The sequence below is a fragment of the Salvelinus alpinus genome, chromosome 2 (genome assembly GCF_045679555.1).
Source record: "Salvelinus alpinus chromosome 2, SLU_Salpinus.1, whole genome shotgun sequence".
Taxonomy (NCBI): Eukaryota; Metazoa; Chordata; class Actinopteri; order Salmoniformes; family Salmonidae; genus Salvelinus; species Salvelinus alpinus.
In genome coordinates, this window is record NC_092087.1 from 39,379,719 (window position 1) to 39,407,699 (window position 27,981).

At 46.4% G+C, this 27,981-nt stretch overlaps 2 protein-coding genes across 8 annotated transcripts in view; one reads left to right on the plus strand and one right to left on the minus strand.

Annotated features, from left to right (window-relative positions):
* LOC139560450 (low-density lipoprotein receptor-related protein 1-like) overlaps nucleotides 1–27,981 on the minus strand; it is a 181,259-nt gene that overhangs the window by 40,177 nt on the left and 113,101 nt on the right. For all 7 annotated transcript variants that reach the window (XM_071377261.1, XM_071377248.1, XM_071377270.1 and 4 more), the window contains exons 27-48: nucleotides 26,688–26,932; nucleotides 25,915–26,046; nucleotides 24,670–24,897; nucleotides 24,213–24,387; nucleotides 16,674–16,768; nucleotides 16,423–16,572; nucleotides 16,060–16,200; nucleotides 15,761–15,886; nucleotides 13,864–13,995; nucleotides 13,499–13,633; nucleotides 12,539–12,668; nucleotides 11,564–11,690; nucleotides 11,324–11,475; nucleotides 10,845–10,969; nucleotides 10,230–10,604; nucleotides 4,745–4,934; nucleotides 3,998–4,202; nucleotides 3,689–3,881; nucleotides 2,819–2,950; nucleotides 2,461–2,589; nucleotides 2,239–2,358; nucleotides 2,010–2,123 (exon numbers count right to left, since the gene is read on the minus strand). In XM_071377261.1, the coding sequence (XP_071233362.1) occupies nucleotides 2,010–2,123; nucleotides 2,239–2,358; nucleotides 2,461–2,589; nucleotides 2,819–2,950; nucleotides 3,689–3,881; nucleotides 3,998–4,202; nucleotides 4,745–4,934; nucleotides 10,230–10,604; nucleotides 10,845–10,969; nucleotides 11,324–11,475; nucleotides 11,564–11,690; nucleotides 12,539–12,668; nucleotides 13,499–13,633; nucleotides 13,864–13,995; nucleotides 15,761–15,886; nucleotides 16,060–16,200; nucleotides 16,423–16,572; nucleotides 16,674–16,768; nucleotides 24,213–24,387; nucleotides 24,670–24,897; nucleotides 25,915–26,046; nucleotides 26,688–26,932 (3,551 nt within the window). The remainder of the gene's footprint in view (nucleotides 1–2,009; nucleotides 2,124–2,238; nucleotides 2,359–2,460; nucleotides 2,590–2,818; nucleotides 2,951–3,688; nucleotides 3,882–3,997; nucleotides 4,203–4,744; nucleotides 4,935–10,229; nucleotides 10,605–10,844; nucleotides 10,970–11,323; nucleotides 11,476–11,563; nucleotides 11,691–12,538; nucleotides 12,669–13,498; nucleotides 13,634–13,863; nucleotides 13,996–15,760; nucleotides 15,887–16,059; nucleotides 16,201–16,422; nucleotides 16,573–16,673; nucleotides 16,769–24,212; nucleotides 24,388–24,669; nucleotides 24,898–25,914; nucleotides 26,047–26,687; nucleotides 26,933–27,981) is intronic.
* Nucleotides 6,775–9,760, plus strand: LOC139560528 (galanin receptor type 2-like). Its single transcript, XM_071377394.1, has one exon. The coding sequence runs from the start codon at nucleotides 8,205–8,207 to the stop codon at nucleotides 9,213–9,215; it is 1,011 nt and encodes a 336-aa protein (XP_071233495.1). The 5' UTR covers nucleotides 6,775–8,204; the 3' UTR covers nucleotides 9,216–9,760.

Genomic DNA, 27,981 nt, shown 5'->3' on the forward strand with positions numbered 1-27,981 from the left:
TTACTGGGTGGATAGGAACATTAGCCCGCTGGCCTTACTGGGTGGAGAGGAACATTATCCCGCTGGCCTTACTGGGTGGAGAGGAACATTAGCCCGCTGGCCTTACTGGGTGGAGAGGAACATTAGCCAGCTGGCCTTACTGGGTGGAGAGGAACATTAAACTGCTGGCCTTACTGGGTGGAGAGGAACATTAGCCTGCTGGCCTTACTGGGTGGAGAGGAACATTAGCCAGCTGGCCTTACTGGGTGGAGAGGAACATTAGCCAGCTGGCCTTACTGGGTGGATAGGAACATTAAACTGCTGGCCTTACTGGGTGGATAGGAACATTAGCCCGCTGGCCTTACTGGGTAGATAGGAACATTAGCCCGCTGGCCTTACTGGGTAGATAGGAACATTAGCCCGCTGGCCTTACTGGGTAGATAGGAACATTAGCCCGCTGGCCTTACTGGGTGGATAGGAACATTAGCCCGCTGGCCTTACTGGGTAGATAGGAACATTAGCCTGCTGGCCTTACTGGGTGGATAGGAACATTAGCCAGCTGGTCTTACTGGGTGGATAGGAACATTAGCCTGCTGGTCTTACTGGGTGGATAGGAACATTAGCCTGCTGGTCTTACTGGGTGGATAGGAACATTAGCCTGCTGGTCTTACTGGGTGGATAGGAACATTAGCCTGCTGGCCTTACTGGGTGGAGAGGAACATTATCCTGCTGGCCTTACTGGGTAGATAGGAACATTAGCCAGCTGGCCTTACTGGGTGGATAGGAACATTAGCCAGCTGGCCTTACTGGGTGGATAGGAACATTAGCCTGCTGGTCTTACTGGGTGGATAGGAACATTAGCCTGCTGGCCTTACTGGGTGGAGAGGAACATTATCCTGCTGGCCTTACTGGGTAGATAGGAACATTAGCCAGCTGGCCTTACTGGGTGGATAGGAACATTAGCCCGCTGGCCTTACTGGGTAGATAGGAACATTAGCCTGCTGGTTTTACTGGGTGGATAGGAACATTAGCCTGCTGGCCTTACTGGGTGGATAGGAACATTAGCCAGCTGGCCTTACTGGGTGGATAGGAACATTAGCCTGCTGGTCTTACTGGGTGGATAGGAACATTAGCCTGCTGGCCTTACTGGGTAGATAGGAACATTAGCCAGCTGGCCTTACTGGGTGGAGAGGAACATTAGCCAGCTGGCCTTACTGGGTGGATAGGAACATTAGCCCGCTGGCCTTACTGGGTAGATAGGAACATTAGCCTGCTGGTCTTACTGGGTGGATAGGAACATTAGCCAGCTGGCCTTACTGGGTGGATAGGAACATTAGCCTGCTGGCCTTACTGGGTGGATAGGAACATTAGCCTGCTGGCCTTACTGGGTGGATAGGAACATTAGCCTGCTGGCCTTACTGGGTGGATAGGAACATTAGCCTGCTGGCCTTACTGGGTGGATAGGAACATTAGCCTGCTGGCCTTACTGGGTGGATAGGAACATTAGCCTGCTGGCCTTACTGGGTGGAGAGGAACATTAGCCTGCTGGCCTTACTGGGTGGATAGGAACATTAGCCTGCTGGCCTTACTGGGTGGATAGGAACATTAGCCCGAGCTATTTAGGAGGGATATCACACCTGGCACAAATTATTGTCTAGTTCTGTTTTTTCCTACCGAGGGGTGCCATATACCTGCGCCCAGAGGAGAGTAGTTCAAAGTCCGGGTACAGGGGGTGGCTTGGGTCTAAAATGACTTTGTGAGCCTTGGAGGGCCCTGGCCTTAAAGATCTCATCCAGCTGTAAAGTGACATTATACATTATGACAGAGCAACGCTGACTGAGTTTTAGTCTGGTCCAAAATGAAGTCTGGATTAGTGTTACGTCTGATGTTAGGTTTAGCTGAGTCTAGTCTAAAGATTAGTCTGTGTTCTTTCTTGAGTGAAGTCTAGTCAATCGTGAAGCCTGGGTTCGTTCGAGTTCAAACTTAACCTAACAAATCGATTTAACTAGACTGGCGCCAAGGTGACTCACAGCAGTTCATCTCGTCGCTGGCGTCCTCGCAGTCTACAATCTGGTTACACTTGCTGGAGTTGGTGGTGCAGCCACCGTCTCTGCACTGGAACTGCTCTGCCGTGCACAAGGTGCCTGGAGCACACACAGATCCACACATTACACTGGTGACAACCATAGAACATTTCCATAGAACATCCACCCAAACTACCACCCAGTATATACTGCATGAGCTAGCTAGCCTGCTTACTGTTGCAGAAGAGTTCGTCTGAGTCGTCCCCACAATCGTCCTGTCCGTTACACCAGGAGCTGTGTCCCACACACCTGCCGTTCACACACCGCCTGTAGCCCTTCTTACACACCCGGTTGGCTGAAGACGTACAAAGGGCAGGAGAAAATAACGTTAGAAACATTAATCCCATTATAGCTTATATAGGTCGTGTAAAGGAATGCGCCCGTCGGTCTCACTCACCGCAGTAGGACTGTTTCTCGTCTGACTTGTCCTTGCAGTGGGCCATGCCGTCACAGGTCAGAGTGTAGTTCACACAGTCTCCATTCCCACACTCAAACTCATCTACACTGCCGCACGTGGTGTTTAGGGCTGAGAGGGACAGAGAGGGGGGAGAGAGAGAGAGGAGGAAAGAGACACTTAACTTCATAATAAAAAAAACATGGTTTTAGTGCTGAACATTTCAAAGTTCAGCCCCATTGGCTGTTCTTACATCATTAATGACATGATAAAATGCCCTCATCCACTCTCCCTCCCCATGTCCTAGTTCTCTCATTTCTCCATACCCTTCCCTATTCCCACTTTCCCCCCTCTTTCTCACCGATGCAGGTGTTGTCCTCCAGCAGTTTCCTTTCGCCATCGCCACGGCAAGTACAGTTGACCCTGCCCTCTGAGGTCAGAAGACACAGGTCCTGACAACCTCCGTTGTTCACCCGACACAGAGAGAACTCGCCTACACAGAGAGAGGTTTAGAGCACGCACGCACAGTGAATGGTCAGAGACCACAACTCTCCATCTACTTGTGTCTAATATAAACTGACACAGTGTAAATGGGATTTGCAGCAATTACCACAGGTTCACTGTGAATGTTGAGAGTGGGGAGGAGGTAAGCAACTGGGAAGTCAATAGTGGGTGTTGAGGGTGTGTGTGTGTGGGGGGGGGTTGAGAAAGACAGAGCCATTGATTTGAAGTGATAGAGGGAGATTGGAAACTCAGTGAGATGAACAAGTGTGAATTGAACTGGACGAGGTAGAGAGATGAGGAAATATGTGTTTCATGGGACTGTTGGAGCAGAAGATGGGGAGTGTGTGTGTGTGTGTGTCTACAGGGTGATAGATTGGGGCAGTGGAGCCTCAGGTGGTCTCATTCTCCAGGTGTATGGAGCTCCTCTCAGCTGTGTCACACTCTCTGATTACTTCTGGCACCTCATTAACTTTGGTGGCGCAGCAGTGTGTGTGCGCGTGTCAGAGGAGGCTGGTGGGAGGAGCTATAGGAGGACAGTATCAAATAGAAGGAAACCATGTTTGACTCCGTTCCAACCAATACAATGATCCTGTCCTCCTATAGCTCCTTTCACCAGCCTCCTCTGGTACGTGTACCACTCTGCTTGGCCACACCAACCCCTCACCCCTTTATCTGCCTTTAAAAAAAACATCCACCCAAACCCCACCCTCTTTTGCTTAGAACTCACAGCTATTAGTGTCGTTGGCCACCGCGACGATGCCCATTGGCTGCTGGGGGATGTCGGCTCTGAGGAGTTTCATGTCTCCGCCCACGTACTTGTCGGCCCTGAGGACGGCCCTGCGGACCCAGTCGGTCCAGAAGATGTAGTCTCCATACACCGCCAGGCCAAACGGATGGACTGGCTCATTCTTCAACACCACCTATAGGGGGCAGCAGAGATACACACAAAAGATGAACCATCAAGTGTGTTTCATGAGTGTGGGTGGGTTATTGGGTATACATCATCTGCGAGTGTGTGTGTGCCAGTGTTACTCACGTAGCGGCGGCTGCCATCGTACTCGCAACGTTCGATCTTGTCCAGGGTGGCGTCGGAGAAATAGAGTTTCTCAGCGCGGTGGTCTATGGCCAGGCCGTTGGGGGTGCGGATGTCACTGCCGATGATCACCAGTACATTGTTACCAGACAGGGTGGCACGCATGATACTGGGGGACTGTTCATTCCAGTTGGTCCAGAACATCAGGCTGGTGGGTGACAACACGAGGGAACTTACAGTATAGAAGGCAGATGTGTGTAAACGTTCACAACAGTGGATAGGCTTCTGATTCAAACGGCACAACTGGTTTGTGCATGGTGCTTCCATTCCAACACCATATCTGCAGGTTCCCGCATGAGCCATATACAGCATACTGAATATATTAGTTAGCTTTATGTCTCTGGATAAATCGATCTGCTAAATGACCAGAATATATTAAGAAGTGCTGTAGGAGAGGCAGGTACATGGGCTAAACGCTATCCAAGGAGAAAATCTATGAAAATCTACTTACATTGAGGCTAAACTATCTATACTGTACTTCAATCTGTATTCATCCAATTAAAACACCTTATGACAAGGGTCAGGATATGGGAATGTTAGCTAGTGTCAGATGAACGGCAACAGACTCGTATCAGATACTCACTCCTGACACTAAAGACTAATAAAACCATATCAATTAAAACCCTATGATCTGGGTCAGAAACTTGGAACAGTGCGATTTACGACCATTACGGTCCAAGAGACACTCACTCCTGACACTCGTCCAGTACGAAGGCCCGGGGGTGGTCGTCTCCAGACATGGTGACCACGGTGTCGCGGTCCCAGGCACCCCAGCGGCTCTGGTTGACCGTGTGGCGGGTGATTGTGGAGGTGGTATAGCTGGTCCAGTACAAAGTGTCCCAGCCACGGTGGTACGCCAGGCCCTCTACCGAACCCACATCTGACGAGGGGGAGAGAGGGGGAAAGAGGCAGAGGGGAGGCAAGGGGAGAGAGAGGAGGGAGAAAGAAGGAGGATGAGTGGAGAGAGAGGGGGGAGAAAGAAAAAACGGCAAGGAAAGAAAGACAGGGAGGGAGAAGAGACAAATACCACGTCAATCCCAGTTGAGTGTTAAAAGGACATGACTCAGGTCTCTGGCAGTAGCACAGAGCTGGCAGGCAGAGTGGAGCTGGATGCCATAGCAGAGGAGGTCCGAGAATACTCACAGAGGACATGACAGGCCACTGGTAATGATCTAGAACCCTCTGTGATCTAAGGCTTTCATCCAACTAACAGCTCTTCAAAAGGTCACAACATAAATGGCTAACAGCTCGCAGAATATTTCCTTCCATTGCTCTTTTTCATCAATAGTTGGGAGTGTTCACAGCATTTTTGTGCTCCACAGCCTTCTAATGAGTAACTGGCTGAGTTCAGCCCAGCTCAGCTTAGCTCAGCCCAGTTCAGACGAGAGGAGACTGGGGAGAGGAGAGCTGGCCAAGATGGAGGAACACACTGTACTCTGGTGGTGGAGAAACACACTCGCACAGTCACACACACCCTTAAAGTCTGCCAAGGACACTTTTGGGTTACGCACAACACACCCACGGTCAACCACAACTAATTGTTCCAAAAAGACTAATAGTCACCTGCTTGTTATCCCAGTAGAAACAGAGGGACTGGAATGATTTAATAGGCATTCTTCTGAAGCGGTTATGACCTAATAAGTACATCACATGCCTGGCCAGTGTCTCTGGGAGGTTCAACACAAGGTGGGACACTTTGCACTTCACCTCCATCTCTCTATTTCATCACCACAGACATGAGTCACGGACTGGCTAGCATGGTATTGTGAGAGATTCTGAATGAGACCGAGCGAAGGACCTAAGAGTTGGAGTGTGGAGAGTCCAGGTGTGCGACGTTAAAACAATTCCCTCTGGTTTCCCACTCTCATAAATCAACGCTTTAAAAAATTGATGAAGTGCAACACTAAATCTGCTCCCTCAATTCCCTCTTTCCTCGGTGCTTTTAATAAATCATCGGACTGCAAGGCTCTACACTTTCCTATCCTCGTTTCCCCTCTCCTCACACCTTTTAACGCTGGCTTCCCCATCTGTGTATCGCTGCTGTATAGGCCCATCTCTGTCCTGTAAGCTGACTGCAGCAGTTGAAGTTTACAAAGGAGCTGAATTTACGAGCTTGTGGTAAATGTAGAGTTCACCCTCTTATCCTGAGCTACACACACACACACACACACACACACACACACACACGTGTCATTTCATGTCATTTCAGCCAGCCATGTCACCCACCATCTCAGATGCTCCTGAAATTGTTTATGTAGTTAGAAACTGATAAGATTAGCATTCCTGAAACATTATCTTGTTGTATATTGCTTCTTCAACCTTTGTAATGTATTCAATGTGAACCTGGTGATGGGTTTATTCCCCTCTTCAGATAAATTAGCCATTGAAGTCGCTATACCATAAATGAGTGTGACAATACCAAGTTTCACCTACTAGATGTCACTGTTCCTGCTACTACCACCACACCCTCTGGTCCATTATGTTTGCCTCCAGTGTTTATTCAACGGCTCACAACATATTCTTTGCAACTTTGGGTAGAAAACCAATTGCTTTTTGCTCATGGAAATAAATTGTGATTAAGCAGCAGCTCCATACTACTTTGTTGGGGTGGGATTGGCGTGGGTGGCTATTCACAATTGTATTGTATTCCTCATGTCTTACTCATTGTTAGGAAGAATTATGGTCCAAATGGGATGTTAGGTACTATATTTATTGAATATGATATGAATCCTATAAATTAAAATGGCAAATTTGGGTGAAAACAATTCGTTTCATTTCTCAGAGATCAAATTATATTTAAACAATGTTCCAGGAATGCTAACTCTTATCTGTTTTCTAACAACAGAAACAATTTCAGAACAATCTGAGATGGGTGTCGAAATCCTCTTTCTTGTGCTTTTTGAGGTGGAATGACACACGCATACTAACACACGCACACACAGAGTTTTATGGCACTTAACCCTGGTGTGATAACAGACCACAACACTCTAGCTGAGTGTTTGCTCTCAGGGCAAAGGTAAACAATTACCCTGATTTCTCAAGTTTGAAGTTGTGATGTCACAAGCACAAGTACAGAGTGTGGCTGTGTGTGTGTGTCAAACTCTGTGAAAGGCTTTGATTGTCCTGAACAGGTCCTCCCATTGACAAAAGACCAACCCATCTCCCTCTTGCGTTGGCACTGTCAAAGCCATACAGTACAGAGCAGTCCAGAGTTCACATGTTATTTACTGTGATTCACCTCTTTCTTCAAGCCCATATACCTGCCTCTCCTACAGCACTCTGCTTCTCTCCCTCTAACTCTCCAGAGATTCCTTCCTGTGGGCTTTGAATAGGCAGACTGTCGATGACTTAGCAGTAGAAGACTGATTGAGGCGTCATGCAGAGGCTTTCTGATGTGAGCTGACAGGATACAGAGCCATCCAGAGAGTTTAGACCCAGCCGGCCACCACTGTCAGACGGACATAGTCCTGGGGAGAGACTGAGAGCCCGGCGGCTAGCTGGATGCTAAATCAATAGCATCGCAAACGTCAACAGAGGGGGGCTGATGTCTATGTTCTCTCCTTTCTTTGGAGGGACTAGGACAAAGGCAGAGCTGATTGGCAGGACTAGAAAGGCTTGATTGGAATTGTGGGAGACCTCAATCACGTGACTGGTAACAGTCACTCATCAGTAGTCTTTCAAAGGACAATTTTTGGAAAGGTAAACACTTCAGAAGAAAAAAAACTACACACTTTTCTACCGTGAGTTTCTGGACTATGGCGAGGAAAATACTGAGCGAGACAAACCCATCGAATCCTAACTGACAGGAGGGCAACTTCAGAGTGGTTATGGTCAGAAGAATTAACTTTGAGAACCTATGTAATGTCAAATCTGCTGAATGTTTCTGTTGATGGCACACCTTAGTGTTATCGACTCTCCGTTTCAATAATAATTCCCACACGCTTTGTTATCAGTGGCTAGTTGATCAGTCATAAGCAGAAGCCTAGTTTTTACAGCCGGTAGATATCGACCCATGGGAGTGTCATCTTGCTGCTAGGATTTTGCTGCTGGGATTTTATCTCATCAGTCATCACTGCTTCACTGTATCAACTCTAGGCTCAGTGTAAGGACTAAGGAGTAGCCCCTTTAAGCTGGTCTGTCTGTCCTCTCCATGGCAGATAATGGATCTGTGTGGAGTAATGACAGTGGTTCTGGTGACGAGGAGACTGGGGTCGGCAGTGTGGAGCTGGTCCTGGTTCTAGTGATGGATGTCCTGATCCTGGTGCTGGGTGTGACGGGGCACTCCCTGGTGATGGTCATCCTGTGTGGTCGTCGTAGAAGAAGGGCAGGTCCGAGGGGTCAACACAACCAGGGGAACATGACAGGGACAGGGACAGACACCCTCCTGCTGGCCCTGAGTGCGGCCGACCTTCTCCTCCTTTCCATGCTGCCCTTCCACACCGTCGCCATAGCGATGCAGCACTGGCCCTTCGGGGACTTCCTGTGTCGGCTGGTGAGCTTCCTGGGCGCCGCCTGCTCCTCGGCTAGTGCCTTCACGCTGGCCGCCCTGGCCGTGACGCGGTATCTGACCGTGGTGGAGCCAACCCAGGCCTACCGCCTTCTTACTCCTCGCCGCGTGGCGCTGACCTCCGCTGCTCTCTGGCTTCCCGCTTGTGCCCTGGCTGCCCCACAGCTGGCCTTCCGCTCTGTGGGTGCCCGGCGCATCGCCCCCGACAGCCTGGCCTGCTTCAACTTCCTGTCGCACAACGGCCAGCTGGCCTATGGAGCCTGCCAATTCTTGCTGTCCTTCGCCCTGCCACTGGGCGTCATCGCTGTGGCCTACGGCGGGATCTACGTGTTCCTGTGGCGGAGTCGGAGGGACAGCCGAGCGCCCCAGGTGGAGCGATACCAACGGAAGGTGACCCAGACTTCGGCCCTGCTGGTGCTGGCCTTTACCCTGTGCTGGTTGCCCTCCTACGGCCTGACCTTTGCCCTCCTGGGGGGAGGCAGCCATGGGGCCACGGGGTCATCACCCCGCTTCGGGCCCTTCAGCGTGTTCGCCCGCATCACGGCCACCTCCTCTACCGTGGCCAACCCCATCCTCTACGTCCTCATGTCCCAGAAGTTCAGACAGGACCTGCTGGAGCTGGGTCGCAGAGGTGCCATGGGTGGGGGTCAGTAACCGTGACAACAGACAACTATACAAGACTTGTGGACATGTATCTAAATATCTAAGGTTAAGCTGTGTGTCCATGACAAACTGGATGTGGGCTGAACATCTGTTGTCTGAGAGCTTGTGGGAAGAACTAAAAAAAGTGTCATAATAACATCTCTACAGGACTAAACTACAAAACCATTTCCACCCAAATCTCACTGCTACTCCAGTACACAACTATCACACTAAGCTGTGGTAAAAAGCTCGAGCTCCAAGGTTCAATTGAGGGACAGCACTTGAAGTAAAGAGCCTCCCCACTGTGAGACAACAGTCTAAAAGGAGGATCTGAACACTGAGAATCAAAGGCCTCTGTCTAGAGGGCCTCCTGGGACAAGGCAAAGAACATAGACATCCGGGAGAAATGCATTTATGCTTGTAAAAAAAAACAAGAGAAAGCTTTAAAGGATGTGAGCTCTTTTACACATTAATACCATTCTACAGCGATTGTTGTTTCTTTCTGCTATGTTCTTCTGAGATAAAGAGAATGAAGGTCTAGCTGTGCCTCAATCTGGTTTATGTTGTCGTGTACAGTGTGTTCCCAAACTGAGGTAGATATGAAAGCTTTCCACTTTGTTTTCCAGACTCCCAGAAATAATAGTTGGCCACTAGGTTTTCCTGCCATGTTTCAGTTGGAGGTCCAAAACAAGTTTTGTTTTGAGCCCCGGCTGTTTCTTCCTGGAGAATGCTACCCATTGGGGGGGGGGGGGGTCTGCCACCAAATAGGGTTTGTTCTTAGTGAAGGAGGAGGAGGAGAGGAGGATGAAAGATGCTGCTTAACGAATGGGAGGGAGAGAGAGCCGTCTAACAGAGGGGAAATGTTTTAGCACATTTCTCAAACTTCAGCCAAATTACATAACTAGTGCTTACCTACATTCACTTGGCCTTCACATACACAGATTACAGCAGGTATAAAAGGTGCAGCGAAATGCTTATTTTGATTGGATGAATAAGAGAGGAGAGAGAGGAGGGTGAGTAACTTACTTTCCACCAGTGTCTTGCGGTCCGAGCCATCATCATTGATCTGCTGGATGTTTCCAAAGTGGATGTCACTAAAGAAGATGCGATTGGCTCCTTTCCCTCCTCCTCCACGGTAGTCAAACGTCAGAGCTATAACGTTCTTCATGTGTTCAGGATCCTCAAACGGTTTTATAGGAGCGTTTAGGTTCTCTTCATCCGATAGGTGAACGCTCTTTAGAATGGTCCGTTCCGAGTAGAGTAGGTAGCCGTCGTAGTCACGGCAACCCCGTCCGTCCTCGGCCAACATGCCGTGAGCACAGGCACATGTACGTTCTGCGTTGCCACGGAAAAGACACAGTTGCTGGCAGCCGCCGTTGTTATCCTTACACACATTCGTTCCTGTGTATAGGGGAAACATATTTAATATTCACTGTAGATATTTTTTTCCCTCTCAATAAAATCGGCAGATAATTCAAATATGAAACATTTGAAAAATATCACATTAAATGGTATTCTGAATAAAATCTTTAATGGGTTTGGGATCTCAAATAATTGTATTACCAAACTTTACAGCATCACTGCCCCTATAAATCATCTCTGAGTAGACTCTTTAAACGAACACATCCACACACTGCCCACCTTGCTGCCTGGCCCGGTTGAACACTTTGATGTCTTTGAGCTGTACTCCGATGCCAGTGCGCAGAGGCACAGAATCTGTAGCGTTGTCTTTGCTGCCCCTCTTTATGGAGCCATTGGCATGAGTCCTGATACAGGCCAGACAGAGAGAGAGAGAGACATGACATCAGGGAGAGAGAGACGGACTAAGTAAAAGAAGGAGTGAGGGAGACACCGGCTGAGAAGGAAGGTGAAAGATGAGTGAGAAAGACGGAGTGAATAAATTAGGTGACATTAAATACATGCTGGAAAGAATGTCAGAAAGAGCGAAAGAGACATGACATCAGTGCAGAAAGAGAAAGGGTGAGGGAGACAACAGCTGAGAAGCAAGGTGACAGATTATGGCGAGAGGGAGTGAATTCATTCTAGACAATGAATAGGTGGAAGAGTGAATGTCAGAGAGAGAGAGGGAGAGAGAGATAGAGAGAGAGATAGAGACATACCTGTCACTCCAATAGATGTATTTCTCAAACACAGAGACAGAGAACATGTCCATGTTGTTGTTAGCCAGCACCACCTCTCTGTTCTCTCCGGTCTCCAGGTTGATACGCTCTATCTTGTCTGTACGAGCGTCACACCAGTACAGAAGACCCTCCTGCACACACATATCAGGACAGGGAGTTCAGTTTGTGTGTGTTGTGGTGGTTATTTGTCTGTGTGTTTGTGTGGGTGTTATACTGTACCCGGTAGTCTATGGAGATGCCATTAGGCCAGCTGATGCTGACGTTGACTAGTACAGCTCTCTGAGACCCGTCCAGACGAGACCTCTCGATCCGTGGGTACTGACCCCACTCTGTCCAGAACAGGTACCTGTACACACGCACACACACATACATAGAGAGAGCATGAGAGCGAGGTCACTTTCCCCTTATTGAGGTGACTAAACTACTTGGAGTAACCCTGGATTGTAAACGGTCATGGTCAAAACCTATTGATACGACAGTAGCTAAGATGGGGAGAAGTCTGTCCATCATAAAGCGCTGCTCTGCCTTCTTAACAACAATATCAACAAGGCAGGTCCTACAGGCCCTAGTTTTGTCGTTCCTGGACTATTGTTCAGTCGTGTGGTCAGGTGCCAGAAAGAGGGACTTAGGAAAATTACTATTGTCTCAAAACTGGGCAGTACAGCTGGCCCTTAATGATATGCATGTCAATCTCTCATGGCTCAAAGTGGAGGAGAGATTGACTTCATCACTACTTGTTTTTGTAAGAAGTGTTGACAAGCTGAATGCACAGAGGTGTCTATTTAAACTACTAGCACACAGCTCAGACACCCATGCAAACCCCACAAGACATGTCACCAGAGGTCTCTTCACAGTCCCCAAATCCAGAACAGACTATGGGAGGCACACAGTACTACATAGAGCCATGACTACATGGAACTCTATTCCACATCAGGTAACACCTTATGGAACAGCAGGGACTGTGAAGAGACACACACACGGGTACAACCACAAGTGCTAGTACACGCACTCTACATACACCTACATTGTAATTCTGTTGTATGGTGGTATTATACTATGTGCATTGTAGATATGTAGTGGTGTAATAATGTTAATATGATGTTCTGTTTTATCTTTTGCATTAATGTGTTTGGACCCCAGGAAGAGTAGCTGCTGCCTTGGCAGCAGAGGTCAACCCCCCTCCACCGTGCTCACCCCTTTTCTGGGTGGACAGTGATGGCGCGGGGCTTGTCCAGGCCCTGGGAGATGACCACGTAGCGGAAGGAGCCGTTGAGTCTGGCCACCTCAATCACATCAAAGCCCTGGTCAGTCCAGTAGATGTTCCCTATGGAGGGACAGAGCACCAACACAAAATACAACAGCAATACAAACCAGTCACACTTTTACTACAGTGTATTTTAAACAATCAACATGCTTTACAGTACAACAACATTACTGGGATCAACCAGAAGAGTCTAACTGATAAAGTAGTTCCGTGGAAGGTTAGTGTAGGTTTTGGGATAAATAAAGTTCTATACATTTTCACTGTATATGACACCTAATACAACTAGGCAAATGGATAATCCTGCCGTGTTGTTGTGTTGGTGTTGTGGTGTTAACAGGGTTTCCCAGCGTAACCTCAGAGGGCTGATGGGATGCTGCAGTGTTGTTGTGTTGGTGTTGTGGTGTTAACAGGGTTTCCCAGCGTAACCTCAGAGGGCTGATGGGATGCTGCAGTGTTCATTACTCATCCTGCAGTAAGGCTTCGCTCTGTACGCACCCATGTCATGTGACCTGGGCTATACAGGCACCTATCTGGGCTATAGAGGCACCTATCTATCTGGGCTTCTTCCCATCTCCTCGGTCTAACCCTCTTCCTCTTTCTCCTCCTTTGTAAGCTTCTCCCTCCCTCTGACTGTATTTCTCTCCCTGGCCTTCTCTCTCCCTCCCTTCCCTTGCATAGGTGAAGATGTGATCAGAATGAGTCTCATCTCTCTTCTGTAAGGCTGCGAAGCGTGTCAGCCATGAGTCTGTGACAGATGTGTGTGTGTGTGTGTGTGTGTGTGTGTGTGTGTGTGTGTGTGTGTGTGTGTGTGTGTGTGTGTGTGTGTACAGTCTGTACATGTGCACGTATGAGTCTGCATGCATGTGTGTATATGTGTGAGCGCGCCTCACCAGCGATCCAGTCCACAGCGATGCCCTCCACTCTGCCGATGCCGTTAGTGACCACATCTTCTCTCCAGGTCTGGTCTCTCTTAGCTCTGCTGATGGTGCTTAGGCCCATGTCCACCCAGTAGATCGTATCATTGTCTGGAGGGGAGAGGAGAGCCATCACCGTACAGAACAGTAGATCTACTATACCCATTATACTCATTCATTAACATGTTCATGTGGAATGCACCTATTATACTGGCTAAATTCAGCATATTTTCATGACAATATATTTTTCATCACTATCGATCTAAAATAAACTCGATTTTGGTTTTCTATAGTGTTTGAAAACCCCTCCCTCCAAGGTGTGTGTATGTGTGCGTCCCTACCTGCATGGAAGTCTATGCCCACAGCCAGGGAGGTGCCCGACACTGGCACCAGAGCATCTGACTTGTCCGAGGGGTCCAGGGGGATGCCACGGATGCCCTCATGAACAGAGTAGAGCAGGAAGGAGCCCACTCCTGAGACCGAGGGAAACATTACCCAAAGTTTATCTCTGGACACACTAAGAGGTCAGTGGCAGTACAAAACATGGAATATTTCCAGATGAAAACAAATTAATGATTATGAGATTATAAACTCATCTCACTGTCAACTGTGTTTATTTTCAGCAAACGTAACATGTGTAAATATTTGTATGAACATAACAAGATTCAACAACTGAGACATAAACTGAACAAGTTCTACAGACATGTGACTAAAAGAAATGGAATAATGTATTCCCTGAACAAAGGGGGGGGGGATCAAAATCAAAAGTAACAATCAGTATCTGATGTGGCCACCAGCTGCATTAAGTACTGCAGTGCATCTCCTCCTCATGGACTGCACCCGAATTGCAAGTTCTTGCTGTGAGATGTTACTCCACTCTTCCACCAAGGCACCTGCAAGTTCCCGGACATTTCTGGGGGGGAACGGCCCTAGCCCTCACCATCCAATCCAACAGGTCCCAGACGTGCTCAATGGGATTGAGATCCGGGCTCTTCGCTGGCTATGGCAGAACACTGACATTCCTGTCTTGCAGGAAATCACGCACAGAACGAGCAGTATGGCTGGTGTCATTGTCATGCTGGAGGATCATGTCAGGATGAGCCTGCAGGAAGGGTACCACATGAAGGAGGAGGATGTCCTCCCTGTAACACACATCGTTGAGATTGCCTGCAATGACAACAAGCTCAGTCCGATGTGACACACCGCCCCAGACCATGAAGGACCCTCCACCTCCAAATCGATCCCACTCCAAAGTACAGGCCTCGGTGTAACGCTCATTCCTTCGACGATAAACGCCAATCCGACCATCACCCCTGGTGAGACAAAACCGCGACTCGTCAGTGAAGAGCACTTTTTGCCAGTCCTGTCTGGTCCAGTGACGGTGGGTTTGTGCCCATAGGTGACGTTGTTGCCGGTGACATCTGGTGAGAACCTGCCTTACAACAGGCCTACAAGCCCTCAGTCCAGCCTCTCACAGTTTATTGCGGACAGTCTGCGCACTGATGGAGGGATTGTGCATTCCTGGTGTAACTCAGGCAGTTGTTGTTGCCATCCTGTACCTGTCCCGCAGGTGTGATGTTCGAATGTACCAATCCTGTGCAGGTGTTGTTACACGTGGTCTGTCACTGCGAGGACAATCAGCTGTTCGTCCCATCTCCCTGTAGCGCTGTCTTAGGCATCTCACAGTACGGACATAGCAATTTATTGCCCTGGCCACATCTGCAGGCCTCATGCCTCCTTGCAGCATGCCTAAGGCACGTTCACCCAGATGAGCAGGGACCCTGAGCATCTTTCTTTTGGTGTTTTTCCAGAGTCAGTAGAAAGGCCTCTTTAGTGTCCCAAGTTTTCATAACTGTGACCTTAATTGCCTACCGTCTGTAAGCTGTTAGTGTCTTAACGACCATTCCACAGGTGTATGTTCATTAATTGTTTATGGTTCATTGAACAAGCATGGGGAACAGTGTTTAAACCCTTTACAATGAAGATCTGTGAAGTTATTTGGATTTTTACAAATTATTTTTGAAAGACAGGGTCCTGAAAAAGGGACGTTTCTTTTTTTGCTGAGTTTATTATATTAATCTTGGTTTTGCTAAATATAGCACATCCAAATGTAGCTTGTGTTTGTTTGACTAAAAACTGAAGTAATGTTTTGTTTCCATGACTGCAAGACCAGGCATCTATGACCTTTCAAATATCAGAATAAAGATCCAAACAAAATGTTCACGGTGTGTGTCTTACCCTCGCAGGACTGTTGTCCACTCCTGAGGCTGTATCCAGCGGTACACATGCAGGCTCGTGTGGTGGGGGAGGTGGGCAGGCACAGCTGGGAACAGTCTCCATTGCTATTACTGCACAGATTGGTGCCTGGAAACACAACGCACAAAAACACAAACAAACATGCTCACATAGATTAAAATGGTTATTTCTAATTTATAGCTACCATGGTGCCCAAGCATGATGTACACTCTCACATGCCCACACCCACACCCACACCCACACCCCACATCCCACACCCACACCCCACACCCCACACCCACCTTTCTGCACGGTCTCGTTGTAGATCTTCAAGTGCATCATGGCTGAGGTGCTGTTTCTCAGGACCTTCCAGTTCCCTCCGTCACGCTTGTCACAGGTTCCTATCTGGTCAGTCCCCTGGTCCGCCCACCATAGCTTGTCCCCTACACACAACAGCCAATCACAACATGACATAATTTCATCTCTTCACACAAGTGGGCCAATCAAAATGACCCATCGTACTCATACTATGATCACACAAAGAACCGATGTTGAGACCCACTGTAGCTCCCTTTCTGAGTATTCAAACTCTTTGGGACAGAACGCTACAGGCAGCTAGGAGGCAGAATGTACAGTCCTAGTGAGAGTGGAGCCATGTTACATACCCATGATGGCCAGAGCTGTGGCCTTGGTCAGTTTGCCCTTGACCCCTTCCAGAACCTCCAGACCCGAACCATCCAGCTTACAGCGGCTGATGGTGCTGTTCCCTGAGCTGACCCAGTACAACTGCTCTGTGTCAAAGTCTATGGACAGACCTGGAGACAGACAGGGAGAGGGAGGAACATTATTGGCTGTATCCCAAATTGCAAAGTATTCCTTATATATAGTACACTATTTTTTCCCCAGAGCCACTCACCCACTGGGCCTTTCTGATTGGTGAAGAGGACACTGCGGTTGCTGCCGTCTGTGTTTGCCATGCTGATGTTGTCTCCATCTGTCCAGTACAGCTTCCTGGAACACAGAGAGAGAGAGAGAGAGAGAGAGACAGAATATCAATACATCATGCTACTGAAAGCACTAGAAGTGACAAGACTTGCCGTTCGTTAGCCTGGATAGCGCCTAACAGTGTGCTATCATTAAAACTATTTGTAAAAACTATTTATTCTGTTTTCACACACAATTAGACAACACCCATCACAACGTTCATACTTATTTTTTTATAAGTGAGAAAGGAATTGTTTAAAACTAGCAAAACCATCAACAGCTACACATGTGGAGCTCCCATATGGAATATTTATCTACTGAACATCTCCTTGACAGATGTAAATGTATGTAGTTATATATCTAGTTTACAATCTATGTAAAAACGTGCCCTGTGTTTTAACAGCAGCATCTTTCATTGGGTATAAAGTACAGGAGCCAGTTTTTATTGCAGGGTAAAGGCTAGCTTAGAACAGTGTGTGTGGATGTTGATTGGGTTAGGCCAAGCAGAAAACATGTCAGTGGGGATGGGCTAGTGTAGAGTCCTGCAGCAATTGAGATTCACTGCATTCAAATTTAATGCCCCATAAATGGCTTCTCTTTCTCGCCATTCATATCTCTGAAATTCTCTCGCTCCCTCACAGAGGCATATGTAGGCTACACACAAAATTGGGCTGAAACAAACTCATAAAAAACAAACACTTACAGAAACACATGCAATCAGAATTCACAGATGAATTGGCCCACATGGAAAACTAGAAACATAGAAACTGTAAATGATGTGGTAACAGGACATATAATTATTTCCATGACAGAATGAAAAAGCAATTTTGGACTGACCAATGTAGACATTTTCAAATGTATCACAAAATTTCGACGTGAAAGCTTTTGGACATCAGAGCAATGTTGAGGGAATCCCATTTCAGTCAGAATAATATACTCATATGATAAGATATACAAAATCTTGCAGAGAGCCTATCCAACTGACAATCTCTTAGAAAAAAATATTAACTATTGGAACCAAGACTTAAAAATAACTGATATTGGCACAAGATGAAGGGGGTTTTGGAAAATAACGAACAAAATTACAGTTGTACACTAAATCAAGTATAAACTAATGTATAGGATGTATTATACAAGAGACAAAATTCACAAATTCTACAGCACAACGGCAGAGTTATGTCTTAAGTGTAAAACTAACAATGACTTAATAATTCATGCCTTCTGGGAATGCCAGGAAGTCAAAAAGTTATGGGCGTAGTTAGAAAGTTAGTTGTCAGAAGTTTTACAATGTAAATGTACTTTTAATTCGTCTGACTGCATATTTCAAGACATGGCATATGAGGGTGTGGGGAGATATATCATTTCCGTCACTTATTTTGAAGTAGCTATTACTTAAATACCGGAAGTCAAATGATACTCCAACGTTAAGAAAATGGAAGAATCAAATTATTTATAATTTTAATGTTTGGCAGCGATTACAGCATTGAGTCTTCTGGGTATGACCCTACAAGCATGGCACACCTGTATTTGGGGACTTTCTCCAACTCTTCTCTGCGGATCCTTTCGATCTCTGTCAGGTTAGATGGGGAGTGATGCTACACAGCTATTTCCAGGTCTCTCCAGAGATGTTGGATTGGGTTTAAGTCCAGGCTCTGGCTGGGACACTCAAGAACATTCAGAGACTTGTCCTGAAGCCACTCCTGCATTGTCTTGGCTGTGTGCTTAGGGTTGTTGTCCTGTTGGAAGGTGAATCTTCACCCCAGTCTGAGGTCCTGAGTGTTCTGGAGCAGGTTTTCATCAACAATCTCTCTGTACTTTGCTCCGTTCATCTTTCCCTCGATCCTAGTCTCCCAGTTCCTGCCGCTGAAAAACATCCCTACCGACTGCTGCCATCATGATTCAGCTTAGGGATGGTGCCAGGTTTCCTCCAGACGTGACGCTTGGCATTAAGGCCAAATAGTTCAATATTGGTTTCATCAGACCAGAGAATCCTGTTTGTGCCTTTTGGCAAACTCCAAGCGGGCCTTCACGTGCCTTTTATTGAGGACTGGCTTCCGTCTGGCCACTACCATAAAGGCCTGATTGGTGGAGTGCTGAAAAGATGGTTGTCCTTCTGGAAAATTCTCCACAGAGGAGCTCTAGAGCTCTGTCAGAGTGACAATCAAGTTCTTGGTCACATCCCTGACCAAGGCCCTTCTCCCCCGATTGCTCAGTTTGGCCGGACGGCCAGCTCTAGGAAGAGTCTTGGTGGTTCCAAACTTCTTCCATTTAAGAATGATGGAGGCCACTGTTCTTGGGGACCTTCAATGCTGCATAAATGTTTTGGTACAATTCCCCAGATCTGTGCCTCAGCACAATCCTGTCTCGGAGCTCTACAGCCAATTCCTTCGACCTCATAGCTTGGTTTTCGCTCTGACACGCACGGTCAACTGTGGGACCTTAAATAGACAGGTGTGTGCCTTTCCAAATCATATCCAATCAATTGAATTTATCACAGGTGGACTCCAAACAAGTTGTAGAAACATCTCAAGGATGATCAATGGAAACAGGATGCACCTGAGCTCAATTTCAAGTCTCATAGCAAAGGGTCTGAATACTTATGTAAATAAGGTATCTGTTTTTTATTTTTAATACATTTGCCAAAAAAACAAAAAAAAAATGTTTTTGCTTTGTCATTATGGGGTATTGTGAGGAATTAAATGTATTTAATCCATTTTAGAATAAGGCTGTGACGTAAAAAAATTGGGAAAAAGTCAAGGGGTCTAAATACATTCTGAAGGAACTGTATGTAAATGTTAAGATGTCTATTGTTTTTTATTATTATTAGTTTTTTTAGGGGTAGATCAGCTTTAGTGTTGCAGATATTGTGGCTTCCATCAATGTTATAACAGTACCAGTCAAATGTTGACACCTACTCATTCCAGGGTTTTTCTTTATTTTTACTATTTTCTAGTGAAGACATCAACACTTTGAGATAACGCATATGGAATCATGTATTAACCCCCAAAAATTGTTAAACAAATCTAAATATATTTTATATTTGAGATTCTTCAAAGTAGCCACCCTTTGCCTTTGACAGCTTTGCACACTCTTGACAGTCTCTCAAACAGCTTCATGAGGTAGTCACCTGGAATGCAGTTCAACAACAGCTCAAATAAGCAAAGAGAAATGACAGTCCATCATTCCTTTAAGACATGAAGGTCAGTCAATGCAGAACATTTCAAGAACTTTGAACGTTTCTTCAAGTGCAGTGGCAAAAACCATCAAGCGCTATGATGAAACTGGCTCTCATGATGACCGCCACAGGAAAGGAAGACCCAGAGTTACCTCTGCTGCAAAGGATAAGTTCATTAGAGTTACCAGCCTCAGAAATTGCAGCTGAGTTCAAGTAACAGGCACGTCTCAACATCAACTGTTCAGAGCAGACTGCGTGAATCAGGCATTCATGGTCGAATTGCTGTAAAGAAACCACTACTAAACGACACCAATAATAAGAAGAGACTTGCTTGGGCCAAGAAACACAAGCAATGGACATTAGACCAGTGGAAATCTGTCCTTTGGTCTGAAGAGTCCAAATTTCAGATTTTTGGTTGCAACGGATGATCTCCGCATGTGTGGTTCCCACCGTGAAGCATGGATATGGAGGTGTGATGGTGCTTTGCTGACACTGTCTGATTTATTTAGAATTCAAGGCACACTTAACCAGCATGGCTACCACAGCATTCTGCAGCGATACCCCATCCCATCTGGTTTGCTCTTAGTGGGACTATCATTTGTTTTTCAACAGGACAATGACCCAACACAGCCTGGAGGTGTGTAAGGGCTATTTGACCAAGAAGGAGAGTGATGGAGTGCTGCATCAGATGACCTGGCCCCCACATTCACCGGACCTCAAGCAGAGTGAAGGAAAAGCAGCCAACAAGTGCTCAGCATATGTGGGAACTCTTCAAGACTGTTCAAAAAGCATTCCAGGTGAAGCTGGTTGAGAGAATACCAAGAGTGTGCAAAGCTGTCATCAAGGCTATTTGAAGAATCTCAAATATAAAATATTTGATTTGATCAACACTTTTTTGCTTACTACATGATTCCATATGTGTTATTTCATAGTTTTGATGTCTTCACTATTATTCTACAATGTAGAAAATAGTAAATAAATAAAAACCTTTGAATGAGTAGGTGTTCTAAAACGTTTGACCGGTAGTGTACATATAAAATATATTGTTTAATATATTTTCCATTATTATATTCCCCTAACCCTACCACCTCTCCCCTATTGGAGTAAACTAATTTACAACAACACCTAGGCGTCTACTTCCAGCTTATACACTATATACATTTCACAAACACAGTATATTTAGTTTGTTTTTAGTCCCATGAGCCTTCAGCTACCTTCAACTCCTCCCATCTTTCTCTGAAGACCATCCAGTTTCGATTTTTATTTGCTATATATTTTTCACTGTGCTGTTTCACAATGTTCTGAACCTTTTACAGACAGTATAAGTTTACATGTGTTCTTGTTAGTCCCACCCTTCAGCTCCACTCAACCCCTCCCATCTGTTTGCCATATATTTCTCAAGTGCGCTGTGACGTTTCACAAAAGTTCTGAACCTTTCTATTCTCATAGTTCCTACAGAATGTAAATTAAAAATAAACATTTTTGCTACGAGTATTATTATATTACTGATCGATTGACTATGACTTTTTACATCACAGCTCCAGGTAAATATTGTAATTCTTCAGACATTCCTGAACCTGCGACCAAAAACAAGCTTTGGACAGTACCAAAACAAATGATCTAATGATTGTCTCTTCGCAGCAAAATCTGCAGAGCTGGGATGGTTGTATCCCCCATATAACATTCTATTGGTTGCAAGAATTTTGTATAATAATTTAAATTGAAAAACTCAAACGTCGTTTTGTGTATCAGTTCATGTGCCATGGAATCTATATGGCACAGCTGTACATTTTTTGGTCCTTAAATGAAACTGGTAGACTTATATTTATCACCATTTTCTTTAACCAATTTTAGTCTTTAATGCAGGGCCAACAGACAAGTTCCTTACTTTTTCCCCCTTCCACTTGCCTCTTCCATTTTTGCGGTAATGCTGCAATTAGTTGGTTGTAACTTTGATTTGAGCAGACATTTCCATATATTTTTGTTAGCTGCATGTGTTACATAACTCCACCATATATATAAATATTGTTTTAGAAATTAGTATATTTGAGTTTAACCATAATTTTTTTGTAATATTTGTTCTGTCTTTTCTGGTGGATTAAACAAAAAATGGACCAAGAACCCGATGGTCACTCTGACAGAGCTCTAGAGTTCCTCTGTGGAGATGGTTGTCCTTCTGGAAGATTCTCCCATCTCTGCAGCACTCCACCAATCAGGTTTTTATGGTAGAGTGGCCAGACGAAAGACACTCCTCGGGTAAAAGGCACATGACATCCCACCTGGAGTTTGATTGAACTGTTTGGCCTTAATGCCAAGTGTCACGTCTGGAGGAAACCTGGCACCATCTCTACGGTGAAGCATAGTGGTGGCAGCATCATGCTGTTGGGATGTTTTTCAGCGGCAGGGACTGGGAGACTAGTCAGGATCGAGGGAAAGATGAACGGAGCAAAGTCCAGCGCGATCCTTGATAAAAACCTACTCCAGGGTGCTCAGGACCTCAGACTGGGGTGAAGCTTCACCTTCCAACAGGACAATGACCCTAAGCACACAGCCAAGACAGCACAGGAGTGGCTTCAGGACAAGTCTCTGAATGTCCTTGAGTGGCCCAGCCAGAGCCCGGACTTGAACCCGATCGAACATCTCTGTAGAGACCTGAATATAGCTGTGCAGCGACACTCCCTATCCAACCCGACAGAGCTTGAGAGGATCTACAAATAAGAACGGGAGAAATACAGGTGTGCCCAGCTTGTAGCGTCATACCCAAGAAGACTCGAGGCTGTAATCGCTGCCAAAGGATCTTCAACAAAGTACAAGGGTCTGAATACTTATGTTAATGTGATATTTCAGTTAAGTGTTTTATTTTAAATTTGCACAAATTTCTAAACCTAGTTTTGCTTTGTCATTATGGGGTATTGTGTGTCGATTCATTAGGGGGAAAAAACTATTGAATCCTTTTTAGAATAAGGAAAAATAAATAAATGTGGAAAAAGTCAAATGGTCTGAATACTTTCCGAATGCATCGTATACAGTATATAAATTCCAGTTGTACTTTATCAAAAGCCTTTTGTCTATTGCTTTTGTCTATTTATGTTTCTGTTTATTGTAAAAAACAAGAAAAATGTATGCAATCAAAGACAGCACACACACACTTGGATGTGATGCCTGTCTAAAAAATATAGGGCAATTCATGTGCATTTGTGATTGCTTTAGCATGTGTGTCACTCTATTTCAATCACGGAGGTACTTAACCCCCCCTCCACTTCCACCACACCCTGCATCTGTTTAGGTATCATGCGTTTGAATACAGTTCCTGCAAACAATTTAAACGTCCCAGTCTCTCCCCTTACCCCCCTTTTCCCAGCCCCCTCCTCTCCTGGACTCATTATAGGCAGTGTGTGTGTGTGTGTGTGTGTGTGTGTGTGTGTGTGTGTGTGTGTGTGTGTGTGTGTGTGTGTGTGTGTGTGTGTGTGTGTGTGTGTGTGTGTGTAGGAAAGAGGAGACAGCTTCAGCATCTGCTTCTGGTTTTTCCCCCATGCCAGCAGCTAAGCCCAGATCAGAAACATTCCTCAGCTTAAGTAAGTCTCTCAGAAAACAGAGAAAGGACAAAAAAGGCAGAGGCATTCTCAAAGATAATATCCCCTCTGCATCCGCCCCACACATACTCACAAACACACTCAGACAAAGAAGAGCACTCTTACTCACACACACACACACTCAGAGATACAAACACAAACACAAGAAATGTCTGTTAGTGATCTTAGGAGCGGATGTATGCCTGCTGAGCTTTTGTCTCTTTAAAGACCAAAAGACAGAGAAAGAGAGAAAAACAGAAAAAAGTTTTAGAGGGAAGTAAATTGAGGTGAGAGAGTGAGAGAGTGAGAGAGCGAGAGAGCGAGCGAGAGAGAGAGAGCGAGAGAGAGAGAAAGAGAGAAATTGAGACACAGAGATCGGCCAGGGTGTGACAGTGTATAAATAATGTATGGCTTTCAGCACAGAAGCCATCTGTTGAGAAAGAGGAAAGAGAGATAACAAGGGATAGATGAAAAGGGAGAGATGAGAGAGGAATTGGAGTCCCTTCTAGAGCGGGAGAGCTGGCTGCTCTTTGCTCGAGGTCAGCCACGATCTAACCGACCCTGCCTATCATGGCAGACTTCTAGCTGTGGGGAGCCTGCCTGACAGTCAGACGGTCTCGGTGTGTGTGTTAGAGGTGAAAGCAGTAGGGTGTCTGGCAGCCATTTCTTAACGCTGCATTGATCTCAGTGAAACAGCTTTATCATGTGTGTCTGTTCTACCTACCCCAGTATGGGGTGCAGCACCAGACAGTGAGGTTTATCCAGGCCCTGGATGACAGCGTTCTTAAATGATCCATCCAGTCTGGCCACATTGATCTGCTTCTTATTGGCATCATAGCTGGTCCAGAACAGGTTCCTAGACACCCAGTCTACTGCCAGACCATGAGCGTTGGGCAGGTCTAGGGGAAGACAAAGTTATCCAAGAGACAACGCATTTTATTTTTTTAAATGTTCATTAAATGACATGCGTTTCCTTACCCTGTACGCAGTCTTCGAACAAGGAGACCCACAAATATGTAGGTTTCTAATATGAATGAACGACCCCTCAATGCTAACTAATTAAATTACAGATTTTTGGACTCATAGATTGACTCATTCATTCATTCATTCATTCTGTATGAACTAGCTATTTGACTATTTCAACCAAAGCAGGGCAGATATTCTAACAGTAAATTCCCTACCAGCAGACACCACGGTCTCCACTCCGGTGCCGTTGATGAAGGCTCTCTTGATGGTCTGGGTTCGGACGTCTGACCAGTAGATCCGGTGCTCCACGGCATCATAGTCCACCACGGTCACGTTGTCTATGTCTGGCACCGTGAAGGAGATGATGTAGTTATAGTAGGGGTTGTCTATGTCCACTCCCCTGATCTCTATCTGACGGGCATACAGCAGGAACTGACGGGACTCTGGAGAGGGAGAGAAGGACATGACATATTAAGGAGGGAGGAGAGGGGAGTTAGGGAGGGGTGGGTTTGGGGAGTTATGGTGAATATGTATGGCTTCGATCCGATCGAACGGACATACAGCGGGGACTGACTGGAAGAAAAGGGGTTCAATTGTGATGGCGTGTGTGCACGCACGCACGCACGCGCGCTCGCGAGTATGCGTGTGTGGTTGTGTGAAATGTCTTTGCCACTTAAGAGTCCACTTAATATAATCCCCCACAATAACAAGCAGTCTAGGAGTGAGGAGTGTATGTTAACTGATTGTACTTGGCTCTTCTCAGCCTGTCTAGATCAGATAGCCCAGGCATGTGTGTATACTCTAGGTAGTGAATGATGGAGAGTTGTGGCTGATGCCAGCCTTAAACAGTGGGCCTCTCCATTCCTTTACGCCACAGATAATAGAAACTGCTCCCCTGAATACTAAACACACGCATACACAGATTCACGGACACACACCCTTTCACTTTAGAGACAAGGCCTAAACCCCTCAAACTCTCTTGGCGTCACAAGTGACAGAATCCAGGAGATAATCCTGTGTGTTTGTGGACTGTGACACAAAGCCATGGCTGGGGGGGGGGGGGGGGGGGGGGGGGGGGGATCAGTAGAGTGGAGTGATCCCACTCATGAGGGATGTTTGTTCCCTCTGGACCCCCTGTGGTTAGAATAAACCTCTGTACGTGGGTACTGGAGAAGAGACCTGTCTCTGAATCACCACTCACACACACACACCACGAATCCCACTGTGTCACTCTCAGCAAGTCCACCTCTCTGCCAAGCCAAGCACAGAGAAGGAGACAATCTACCAGCTCAGGGGAGGAGGAAGTGTGTGTGGGGGGGTAGAAGAGACGTGTGTGTGTGTGTGTGTGTGTGTGTGTGTGTGTGTGTGTGTGTAGGAGCAGCTGTTTTGTTTGTCCTTGCTGTTCCAGGTGTAGGATTGATTGTGTGTGTGTGTGTGTACGTGTGTTAAGGTGTGTTTACCATAGCAAGTGTGTTTGTCGGCTCCCAGCTTCATGAGATGAGGGCAGGCACAGGAGAAGGTCTGGTTGTAGTTGATGAGACACAGGTGAGAACAGGGACCTATGCCATTGTTAGCTGCACACGGATTAGGAGCTGTGGAGAGAAAGAGCGAGACAGTGGTAAAGAGAGAAAGAGGTAAAGCGTAAGCACAAGGAAAATGGAGGGTGGTAGAGAAAGACATGAGAAGAGAAGGGGAGGGAGAGCGAATGAGAGGGGGAAAAGGAATTGGTAGAGAAGCGATAAGAGGGCGAAATGGAATGCGAGAGACGAGGAGAAAGAGAGAAGGAAAATGTGAGGAAAGGATAAGCGAGGGGAAGAGAGAAGGAGAGGGAAGGAGGGAGGAAAATATCAATTACAATCATCCAGTATGTGCATATAAACCGCTCTTACCACTCAGGCAGCAGGCCTATCTGTCTCATCCATAAATGGATGGTTTTCTGAGCGTGGCCATTTTGAGGTGAGCGGTTGTGACAGGGGAGGCCAGATGCCACTACACTCCTGAATGACACATGGACTTAGAGAAGCTGTCAATCAAAGTGGCCACTCTGTGACTCGGGACACTGTGGTTTCTCTCTAGAGAGTAATGGCAGCAGGATGGCCAAGCCTTATGAATAGGCACTCATTAACACACAAGATCATTCAAGGTAAGGCCTGGCTAGGTCAATTCAAAGTAGCTAACCTCTTTTAAACACCAAGTTTGTTAGCAGGTGTGTGTGTGTGTGTGTGTTTCTTACCTTGGGGCTGTCTGGAAGGATGGTAGACCTGCAGGTCAAAAGGTTGTGTGTTGGTTCTCTGGACCACGGTTACGTTGTTACCGGTCCACTTATTAGCCTTGGCCAGCGTGTTGGTCCTCCAGTCCGTCCAGTAAACCTCTCCCCCGTACATAGTGACTGCGAATGGGTGCGACAGATATTCGTGTCCCCTCAGCACCTCGATCAGGCCGGAACCATCGTATTTGGCTGAGTAAATAGCATCAGACCTGGAGGATGGAAGACAACACAATACAGTGACTTATTACAGCCTTTGTATATATATATATACAGTGGGGAGAACAAGTATTTGATACACTGCCGATTTTGCAGGTTTTCCAACTTACAAAGCATGTAGAGGTCTGTAATTTTTATCATAGGTACACTTCAACTGTGAGAGACGGAATCTAAAACAAAAATCCAGAAAATCACATTGTATGATTTTTAAGTAATTAATTTGCATTTTATTGCATGACATAAGTATTTGATACATCAGAAAAGCAGAACTTAATATTTGGTACAGAAACCTTTGTTTGCAATTACAAAGATCATACGTTTCCTGTAGTTATTGACCAGGTTTGCACACACTGCAGCAGGGATTTTGGCCCACTCCTCCATACAGACCTTCTCCAGATCCTTCAGGTTTCGGGGCTGTCGCTGGGCAATACGGACTTTCAGCTCCCTCCAAAGATTTTCTATTGGGTTCAGGTCTGGAGACTGGCTAGGCCACTCCAGGACCTTGAGATGCTTCTTACGGAGCCACTCCTTAGTTGCCCTGGCTGTGTGTTTCGGGTCGTTGTCATGCTGGAAGATCCAGCCACGACCCATCTTCAATGCTCTTACTGAGGGAAGGAGGTTTTTGGCCAAGATCTCGCGATACATGGCCCCATCCATCCTCCCCTCAATATGGTGCAGTCGTCCTGTCCCCTTTGCAGAAAAGCATCCCCAAAGAATGATGTTTCCACCTCCATGCTTCATGGTTGGGAGGGTGTTCTTGGGGTTGTACTCAACCTTCTTCTTCCTCCAAACACGGCGAGTGGAGTTTAGACCAAAAAGCTCTATTTTTGTCTCATCAGACCACATGACCTTCTCCCATTCCTCCTCTGGATCATCCAGATGGTCATTGGCAAACTTCAGACGGTCCTGGAAATGCGCTGGCTTGAGCAGGGGGACCTTGCATGCGCTGCAGGATTTCAATCCATGACGGTGTAGTGTGTTACTAATGGTTTTCTTTGAGACTGTGGTCCCAGCTCTCTTCAGGTCATTGACCAGGTCCTGC